Source organism: Cucumis melo, chromosome 6 (genome assembly GCF_025177605.1).
Source record: "Cucumis melo cultivar AY chromosome 6, USDA_Cmelo_AY_1.0, whole genome shotgun sequence".
Taxonomy (NCBI): Eukaryota; Viridiplantae; Streptophyta; class Magnoliopsida; order Cucurbitales; family Cucurbitaceae; genus Cucumis; species Cucumis melo.
In genome coordinates this window covers 18,340,716-18,351,415 of record NC_066862.1, presented here as the reverse complement: position 1 = coordinate 18,351,415, position 10,700 = coordinate 18,340,716, and the positions used below count along the sequence as shown (strand labels likewise).

At 33.4% G+C, this 10,700-nt stretch overlaps 1 protein-coding gene across 6 annotated transcripts; it reads right to left on the bottom strand.

The window, feature by feature from the left end:
- Positions 1-4,941: 4,941 nt before the first annotated feature.
- LOC127150060 (DEAD-box ATP-dependent RNA helicase 52-like) lies at positions 4,942-9,626 on the bottom strand. Of its 6 annotated transcripts, XM_051086809.1 has the most exons (8): positions 9,254-9,623; positions 9,057-9,172; positions 7,908-8,061; positions 7,372-7,631; positions 6,976-7,175; positions 6,412-6,579; positions 6,079-6,192; positions 4,942-5,227 (listed from the first exon to the last, which is right to left on the bottom strand). In XM_051086809.1, exons 5-8 carry the CDS (start codon positions 7,021-7,023, stop codon positions 5,168-5,170), a joined length of 390 nt encoding a protein of 129 aa, XP_050942766.1. In that variant the 5' UTR covers positions 7,024-7,175; positions 7,372-7,631; positions 7,908-8,061; positions 9,057-9,172; positions 9,254-9,623; the 3' UTR covers positions 4,942-5,167. The 6 variants fall into 6 exon arrangements, 5 of the variants coding, with proteins under 5 accessions (XP_050942766.1, XP_050942765.1, XP_050942763.1 ...); XR_007821991.1 differs by lacking the exon at positions 9,057-9,172 and having other exon boundaries at positions 7,083-7,175; positions 9,221-9,626; XM_051086808.1 differs by lacking the exon at positions 9,057-9,172 and having other exon boundaries at positions 7,372-7,651; positions 9,221-9,623.
- Positions 9,627-10,700: the final 1,074 nt, after the last annotated feature.

The window sequence follows — 10,700 nt, the reverse complement described above, 5'->3', positions numbered from 1 at the left end:
ACCAAATTCAGCCTACAAACTTACCTAAATTACATACACACTTGAAGAATACATAATCGCAAACACCAAATTCAACCTACATACTTAACAAAACTCAAAGCTAAAACACCTACAAGCATATCAATGGCTAAAAGTAAGAAAATTGATCGAACAATGCACTAGCACAAAGTACAAAACAACTAAAACAAATGAAAGACATATATCTTCAACAAGATTTGAATTCTTTAAATTAGTTCATATAAAAGAATCACATCCAACTACATTTTTGAAAATAGAACCCCCAAAAAGTCAATATGTGGTTTTATTAGAACAATTTATGAGTTTTGGTGAAGAAAAACATCTTTTTAATGGCTACGAGGAGATGGACATGGAATTGATTTGATAATATTTAATTATTTAGGATTAATAAATTGCCACCACATAAAATTATATGAACTCCAGAAAGCTTTAAATACATTTACCAAATTATTACCCAACAACTTGTAGCTGAACATTCACATCTTTTGAAAGCAGAAATTATCAGTTTACAATCCTTTTTAGTGTACGTAAATTCCAGAAAGCACCACCATAGAATAATCTAGTAGCTGGGATCTAATCGTTAAATAAAAGGAAGTTTTTGAATTAAAATATAATGCATACTTGGTCAGTAGGTCATGGACCATAAAAAGATCGCAACCTTTTGTCTGCAGAACAGTGAAGTATAATTCATCTTTTGATAATAACAGATGCGTACAATAGCTTTTCATAGGTTCTGTACTCCCAAAAATCATATGTAGAAAGAGCTATAGTTAGTGATAGAACAAGATCGCAAAATTATCTAAAACACCAGAGAGCGCATAACCTCAGCTAATTCTTCGATAGTCACTGCCTTATTTTGTTCAAGAAGTTCAAGCCATGCAAATTCCAGCAATGTCGGGTCCTGCACTCATAATTATTGGTTCAAATCACCACCAATCAGTATGTAATTTGTTGTGGCTTAATAGACGATGTAACACCATTCTGCTAAAGAAAAGTGATAGACCAAGAGAAAATTAGAGCTATGGATTGAATACTTTAATTCAACTTTTAAAAAATTATAATAATAAGCCATGAATCAACCTAGTAGTCTATTCAAAATGATGCGGTAGTTGTTTTTACTAGAACCTGATCGAACACCATCAATTTTTTTTCCATCAGGTTTCTGAGCAATTGCCAGTAATACCCTCTCCGAATCCTTCTTAAACTCCAGCAACAATCCCTTTTCCAATGTTCGGTTCACAGGCTAATCTTCAGTAACCTCTCTACTGCCCATGCCGACCAATCCCATTCTAGATACATAAACTCTTTGTTCCTCATTATTGAAAAATAAAATGGGGTTAAAAAAACTAGTTCTAAATGCTCAACTTCCAGATAAGCATAATTCATAAGAGCTTCAAAATAGTATAAACACTCTAACTTTGAGAAATTCATTTCGGTTATTTAACCAAATACAACAAAAAGATGAAATCCACACCATAGTAATTAACCTAATTAACATTTTAAAATGACATGTCATAATAAGAGAATTCCACCATTTTCAGCACAAAAGAGAGCACATGCTCAATCACTTTGTTTCTGGAACAAGGATCCATAATTCATTAAGAAAATAAAAGGAGAAACAAAACACAGCCAACCATTGACTACAGAGTGTAGACCATGAAAAGAAAATAAAAGCAGGAAAAGAGAGAGACTGAAAATCACAGAAACAAAACATAGCTAACAACGAAAGCTTCAAAACACGTTGAAATATTAGGAAGAAGGTGGTTCCATAAGAACACCACCACTTGGACTCACCGCAGTGCTATTGAAGTGTTAGGTACTACTTATTGAAGGTTTCTTTCTTCAAACATCACAAGAAGCAGTTAAGTTCTTAACACTTCCACAAAAATTTTCAAGGTATACTAAATAAGTTGACACACTAAACAGCATGACATAAAAATCTGCACATGAATAACTAACCAGGAGAAAACAAGTGATGAAAAAGAGTTACCTGCTCAAGCCCAAAAACCAGATTTTCCCACTCTATATCCCTGGTAATGAGCAAATTAGATCTAGCAAGAAGAGGTGCAACTCGAACCTAAAGTATAAAGAGATGAAGGAAACACTCATGTTAGTGTAATTCAGTTCGAATATGGCAGAAGAAGCAAGCATTTTACCATAAAATTCACACGAAGATAAGAACAGGTTTCCAAATAACAAGTTATAAAATCATAATGTTGAAACTCCTTACCTCCATTAGCGCCACCATAAGATAGTGAATGGCTGAAATATCAACAGCCTTACCATGTAAAAACATCAGACATTAATTTCCATCTTAAAAAGGCCAAGAGATTCCTTAACATTTGTTGTTCCATCCCAATGAACTTGATTTTGGAAATCTCAAGTAGAAGCACAAGAGTTCATTTTAGTAAGAATCTGATGGTACCCTAATGTAATCTGAGGTATTTTTTTATTCCAGGAATTAAATCAGATAGGAATTTCAAAGTAAAATTGCCTCCACACCCCAAATCCCCCAATGTTAATATAACATATTCCGATTAACCATACGAAGCGATGTGGTAGTTACCATCAAAGCCGGAAAAGCAAATTAAAGGTACCGTTTAAGACCTACAACCCATCAAAATACAATAATTACTACATATGTATGCGTCGGAACCGTGGGCGGAAGTCGAATCAGAGCGAAAGTCGTACCTGGGTGAAAGTCGAACGTGCGCCGAACTCGAACCTGGGCAGAAGTCGAACAGTGGCTGGACGTCGAAGTCTCGCCTAATGTCGAATACTCGCCGGATGAAGAAGAAGACGGAGGGGGTTACGAATCACAGTGGGTTGCTGATTGTCAGAAGAGGGACGAGATGTTTGTCTCTGATGAGTCTGGTCGCCAGGTGATGGCGTCGGCTGGAGGAGATAGGGAGACGGTGACGCGAGGGATAACCGGTGGGTTGCTGATCGTCAGAAGAGGGAGACGGTGAGCGGAGGAGAGCGATGGAGAGGTAAGGAAAGACGACGACGAGAGAAGAAGTCGGCGGAAGAAATTATCAAAGAGAGGGGGGTGTGTCGTTCTTCAGAAGAAATGAAGAAGAAGAAGAAAGGAAAAAAAATATTATTCTCCATCCTTTTCTTTTTTTTTTAAACTTAATAATAATTATTATAAAATGACCAAAATGCCCTTCAATTCCCATTGAATTCACTTTTCACCATTCTTTCTTCTTTTCAACACTCAAAGTAAACAAGATAAGAAAATATATAATTAAAAAATTATTTTATTATTTATATTCAATGACAGTTAAAATTTGTCATAGATTTATGACAGTTAAAAAACTGTCATAAATCCTTCAAATCCGAAAAATTCCGCCTTTTCCCGCCAAAAAAAGCGCATTTTGACCTTTTATGACAGATTTTTCTAATTTCCTTTTAATTTTGGATGGTATGAACTGTCATAGTAGACCCAATTTCTTGTAGTGCAAGTGGTTCAACAATAGTATTAAGATTATAGTCACGTAAGTCCTTGTCAGATAATGACTTACTACACAAAATATCGTGATGATGCATGGGTGTAATATGTGCTGAGTATCTTTTTGCAACTTTTTATTGTATTCAACATTTTGTTGGGTTTTGGTATTTTAAGGATATTTGATGAATGGTGTTAAATTAAAAGAAAAAAACTAAATGTTTTGCATGTGATATAATTATTTATTAACGTTAACAAGAATCTTTTATAATATACGTGGAATTAGGGACAAAAAGTCAAAATAGAATTAATTAAAAAGAAAAAAAGGTTTGTTCAAAATTGGCTACCAAACAGAGGAGGAAGATTGGGTGGGTGGAAAGACCAGGAAGAGGACAGAGGTTTGACTACACAAAGAAATGTAGGAGTAGGAGGTTGTGTTTGGATTCAGGCTTAATTCCAACACTCGCCGCGGAAATCATAGAGTTCTTGACTAGAATAATAGAGCCCCACGCACATTGTGGACCCGCAACCAATCACCTAATCATCTTCTTCCCAAATCTGTCTTCTCTTGCCGTTTTCAACTTTATTTCTTCCACTTTTATCGCTTTAGTCAACTTTATGCACTTTATACTTCTATACACCCTTTTCTTCCCCCCCCCCCCCCCCCATTTTCTTTTCTTTTCTTTTCTTTTCTCTTCTTTCCTTTCGCTCTATTTGCCCAAATCTTTCATTAACTTAAGAAAACACATCATTAAATAAATTGTAGTGGTTACAATTTAAGATGTTACTTTCTTTTAATTTCTTTTTTTTTTAAAAAAAAATTGAGTTAGATTTTAATCGGAATCTTTTAGATCGTAAGATGTTATAAAATTATGATTACAATTTTGTTTCAATTTGATCTATAGATTTCAAGATTAATACTTTTAACGTCAACTTGCTTGTTTTTCATTTAGAGAATTTAGTTGGCTATCCAAGAGATTTTATGGCATATTCACTACAAGAAAACTGGCCTTTAATGTCGGTTTAAAACCGACATTAAAGGCCTTTAATGTCACTTGGCGACCGACATCTTTGCGAGCGTTATTAAAGGGCTTTAATGTCGGTTGGGCTTCAATGTCGGTTTATAACCGACATTAAAGACATCTTTAATGTCGGTTATAAACCGACATTAAAGGCCTTCAATGTCGATTATAAACCGACATCTTTGAAGGTGTTATTGAAGGCCTTTAATGTCGGTTTATCTTTAATGTCGGTGGATAACCGACATTAAATATGTCTTTAATGTCACTTATGATACATCTTTAATGTCGTTTTTCCACCGACATTAAAGATGTCTTTAATTTTTTTTTTAACCGACATTAAAGCTGTCTTTAATATCGTTTTTTCAAATTTATTTTTATTAAATCCTTGCATTATTGTCCATTTTGTATGACACCAAATAGTTAAAAATAAAATCTTTTACTTGTACATATACAAAATGAAATCTTAATAATGTGTACATTTATATACAACTTGGCTCCAAAGACAAAGAAATTATGAATCTTAATTATTATACACTAATCATCCTTTGGAAAAAAGAAAGAAAGAAAGAAAGAAAAAGAATATATTGAGAGAGCAATAACTAAAACTGAAACTAATAGCAAACTAGAACGCTTCACAAATGACCATCTTCAAGATCTTGTCATAAAGATGAGGGTCTGGCTAATTGTACTCACTTGCAACCATTTCTTCTATTGTAGTCATTTGTTTAGTGATAGCTCCCTGTAAAAGACATCAAGATGGTTGAATTGATAAGTAACAATGTTATGACCTAGTTATAATTGCAAGTCCTCGCAACCGAAACCTACGTAACTAAGTACCCATATCACAAACAAAACAAAAATGTAAAAAACAGAAACCAACTTATTTAAGAGAAAAAAAGGTCGTTCAAAGCAAGCAAACCACATATCACAAACCAAAACCTACATGTGAGTCCAAGAGTTCAAAAAAAAGAACTATGCAAAGAAATCAATCAATTAGGTAGAAGAGCAGGTGCAGGTGTAGATTAGAAAGAAATCTCATCACTCAGACTGACCAGGACTTTCTATGAAGTGTTAGATTCCAAAATGTTGAGATTAACCCTGAACTAACTAGCCAAAAACAGGCTACAATGCAAAATCCAAATCAACTTAATTAATAGCTTCCTTATGGAATACTAGTTTCAAAACTGAAATTAGCTTTGTGGAATGAATTGTTCGAGTAGGTTTTTCTTTCCTTTCTTTTTTGTTTAATGAGAAACAAGCGTTCAAATAGAGGTTTAAACATTTCCATTGATGTTACCAATAGGTCCAATAAAAGAAAAAACTTTAGTAATTTTCCCAAGTTCAAATTAAACCATAAAAAGAACCAAGAATTCCTCTATTAAAAGCTACTTCTTCCTCCTTCCTCCTTTTTATTTCCTTTTTCTGTTCCTTTCATTTATTTTTGAGGTTTATAGCTCTACCACTGACCTATAGACCCACCTTAAAAATAAGGGATCCATTTAAAGATAAGGGGAGAAAACCATGTATTGATGGAGCAGAGCATTCACAATTTCTCGATGAATGAAATATGCCAAAAACTGACGTACTAACCTGTTGTGTTCTATCACCATGAATGGTAGTGGCAGGAAAACCATTGAGGCATAACCAATGTTCAAGAGCATCAGCTCCCTTCTTTGTCTCCACAAAAACCAGAGTAAGAGATTGCTGTCAATACAGAAATTATATAAGAATCTTCTTTCCTTAGCAATTTGGGAAAAAGATAAATGATCAATGCCTAAGATTTAATATCCTTTCCTAGAAATATGAGGTCAGGAGTGCACAAGTCAATTAGAGATCAATTAATAAAATAAGTGATTATTATTTAAAAACGAAAACTAGATCAACCCAAATCCTCACAATGATGTAAAAATATGGAACATATACCTTGCCCTGCACACCATTTGCCCTCTGTGCGTGAAGAAGGTCCAATAAATGACTTCTCTTGTGAGGTTCATGAACATACTCAACTCTTTGAGCAATTAGATCAGTGCTCGAACCCACTCTTCCAACAGCCAGAAATATATACTTGTCTAGAAAATCAGAGGCAAGTCTCTGCAAGAAAAAAATATAAATTATCTTTGTGTTGATCTACATCTTTTATGAGGATAAACAATAGGACAAAGCTGGATACTCTAGAATACCAACATTAGGAACTAACACTAGGAACTTTAGTCTATTTTTGGACATGATACTTCTTTTTGTAAGGAGCAGGTGGCAAAATCCCGATTAACACCTAAAGGAAGATTTCATAGACCACACAAGTCTTCCCGTTTTCATTTCTTATTGTAAAGGAACTTTATGTTCAACTGCTACATATAAAATGACTCATTCTATAGTAAGCTACAGCAAGTATCCCTGTGATATTGTCAGGCTTCATAAAAGTATTGCCATTCACTAAATTTAAAATGAAACAGACATCTACAAAGAAAAACAAGGTGAAACAATTACAAAGTTGGTGTTCAAATCAATGTACTCCTTAAAATCCCTCCATGACATGCATCGTCTAATCTCTGAAAGAATAATAATTTAATTCAATCGATAGCGTTGGAGGATACTATTTTTTTGCTCAAGAAAATTCTGTTCAAGCACGTGTGGTAGACATCAACAGCACCATCCGATCTGTCTGAAATACCATCATTTTCTGTGTCCTGAAACTTTCAATAGTTATGTTATGTTATGGAAGTTAACTTCGTTAAAAGCAATATAATTACCCCTTATACATAAATCCAATCTAGATAAAGAAGATTTGGCTTAACAAACTGACAGTCTAAGATGAACTTAATGAGTTTTTCCTTATTAATCCAGTAAACTCTGTCAATCATGATCAAGTTTCAAAGAACCCACCGTGAGTAGCAAAACTGAAGCAACACAATGAAGTTGGTGAGTGGGAGAGTATGAATAACTTCCAAGCCAAGAATTGGTTAGAGTATGTAATAGGAGTTCGAACCCACATTCAAGAAGTTTCTCGGGTCGACCACTAGGACCTCCAGATTTGACTTGCCGCTCACATAATCACTAGACAAGGAGATCCTTGTCAATATGTTGTAGAGAACCCATTATAGCAAGTGCGCCAACACAACAGAAAACTGAAGTCACAGCAGAACCTGACATTAAGACACGAAACCTAAAACAATTAATAAGTAAATTTTGATTCATAAGACTTAGCAATCAAAGAACATAAAAATATGCACTAATACAAATGCAATTTCAATGTCCAAGCAGGATAGTACCAAACAGCGTAAGAGAAGTAAGCAAAAAGGACTAAAAGATGTTGATTTTTTTAGCAACATATACCAATTGCAAACAAATAACAAATTCAGATTTAAATCAGAATTAATAATATAACACCAAAAGTTGATGAATCTAATACTATCTTTTACCATGGCCTCTGTTTCTAGCTCAGCGTCCTTCTTTGTGTTTATTTGTTTGAGTATAGGGAGAAGAACACAAATCAAAATTGAGAAATCTCTCAAGTTCAAACTTCAGTTTACTGCCCATTCTTCTACTTTGTACATGGGAAACCCCCTTAATCACCTATATACCAGAATAGTAGCAAGTCTTAGATGAAGAATATAAATATTAACCAAAACCTTTTAGTTTAATGGCAAAAGAAATAAATAATACAATGATACAAAATGTTTCCTATGTTAAAACCAACATTCCTTAGGAGTTTGCATCTTTTGAACAACCTACATTCACAAAAATAATACTAAAAAACCAAACAAAACGCTCACACAATCTAGAAATGGTCATTTTTCATGCTGTAATCAACTATTATTCATCCATTCACTATAACATACGAGGATTTAAATGCTCAAACATCTAGGAATCCCACCAAATAAAAAGATTAACACTACTTTTTTGGGATCTTTTAACATAAAAGGATAATATACATTTTATGGCAAAATGGAGTTTGTTTTACAGCTGGTCCCTTTTCTTATATTGAGCAACTTCATATCCATTATTAAAATACTAATGATTATTCACTGAAAAGATGATGTTATATACATGGTCCTAAGCACTTCTTTTCTTTTCTAATATAATTAGTACTGAACTTTCTACTTTATCTCCATTTAAAAACTCTTTTTCCTAAAGAAAAATCATAAGGAAAATGACACAATTTGACTTGTTGATCATTGAAAGGGCGAAAATAAAGTAGGGCCACTACATTGCAACTGATGATTGGTTCATCCAAAATTCAATTTGATGATAATAAAATTTCCTCTTTTCTGTTTTCTAAGTTAAAACCAGCATCCACATGTCTCTTTCCAGCAACATGGGTCTGTCAATTTTACTATTTTTTTTTTCTTCTTCTTCTTCTTCCCCATTTCGATGCTTCTCCTTATAAGGCCAGTGACGCAGATATATATATATATATATATATATATATATATATATATATATATATATATATATATATATATATATATATATATATATATATATTCAACTAAAAGTACAATAGTTCATAAAGACATGCTGCAAAATAAACATAAAATCTGAATACTGGATGAGCTCATAGAACAAACCAAAAATTGTTGTGGCTCATTGAAAAATTGATCACTTCAATGGCAGTGCATCCAACTACTTGCGTGCAAACAATAACTTAACAAACTCTGAACTCAGTCTAACGTACAAGTTACACCTACATCAATTTACTTAACCAAAAACATTAGTAAGGCAGAGAACTAACATCAACTTTTGATAGTATCTCCAATAAATTCACCTCTTTCATCCCAAGGTCGATGTTCGTAAGACTTTCCTGCCATACTACGTTTCGTGTTGATTGTACCATGTTCGCAGCGAAACTCCGGAAAGTAATTCAGAAACCTTTTGCTTTCAAGCTCGTCGATGCCATTGAACAGGAAATTTTGCGCCACATCCTAATGGTTAGATGCAAAGTGAGAGAATGAAGATTTTTTAAATGATACAAGAAATACGACGACGAACGAGCACAAGCTGGGTATGAGAGATGGCTGTGATGGTGGGGACGACAACTAATCAGAGAAGAGAGGGAAGAAATTGATGAGATTGAGAAAGGAAGAAAGGGAAGAAATGTTGAGAGAAAGCCTTTCTTTCGTAGGGTTTGGTAGAGAAGAAAGGAGAAAAGAGTAAAGTAAGAGAGAGAAAAATTCAACTTTTTACAAAATTAAAAAAATAAAAAATAAAATAAAAAGACCTTTAATGTCGGTTCTAAAAAACATGATGTTTAATGTCGGTTTTAAACCGACATTAAAGCTTTATCTTTAATGTCGGTTTAAAACCGACATTAAACATCCGCCTTTTGAAAACCGACATTAAAGCTCATTTTTCATTTTTTCCACCCGACATTAAAGACCAGATTTCTTCTAGTGATTTGGTAGGATTATTTACTTTTAGACCTATTATAATTAGGTTTTAGTATTCATTCCTGACAAATTTGAAGATTCATACTCAAGTGGTATATTTAATTTTGTCATGGATTCTTTTTCTACACCTCCGGTGGGTTTTAGAATGTTGGTTTTTGGCTTGAACTTATGGTTCTTGTTTGATGCTTATTGCATTTTCTAGGTCAATTTTATCCTCCCTGTAAAATTACTCGCAACACGTGTTAGGGTCTAATAATTAAATTTCAAAATAATAATTCATCAAGTTAATTTAACTTAATTTAAAACTTTCTTCATAACTTAAAAGTAATTGAGAGAACTTGACTTACCACACTGGATATGTCTGGGAGGCAGGGTCCTCATGAATTTTTCGTCATTGTTTCTCATTCCATTCATCATCCCTACAAAGACCGGGATGTGAATTTTCAACGGAATTTTTCACTTTTTTTTCTTTCTAAAAGATATCAACTTAAATATCACTACTATGGCAAAGTTTTAATTAAATGATTAAATTTTATACTAAATTTATAATATGATTAGTTGCCCACAACAAAATTTAAATGAAGAGCAAAATAATCAGCAATCAAGATTTTGATAGTTATAATTTAAGGGATCTTTTCAAAAATATAATAAAACAGTAAAATAGTTACGAACAAATTCAAAAACGGGAAAAATCCACATGCCCACAATGAAAATACCAAAAATGTCTCATCAACACTGCCTATCATAATATATATTTGATACACGATCGTTTAGGATTTGGTTATTGTTTGGTACGTGATCATCTAGATTTGGATAGTCAAATAT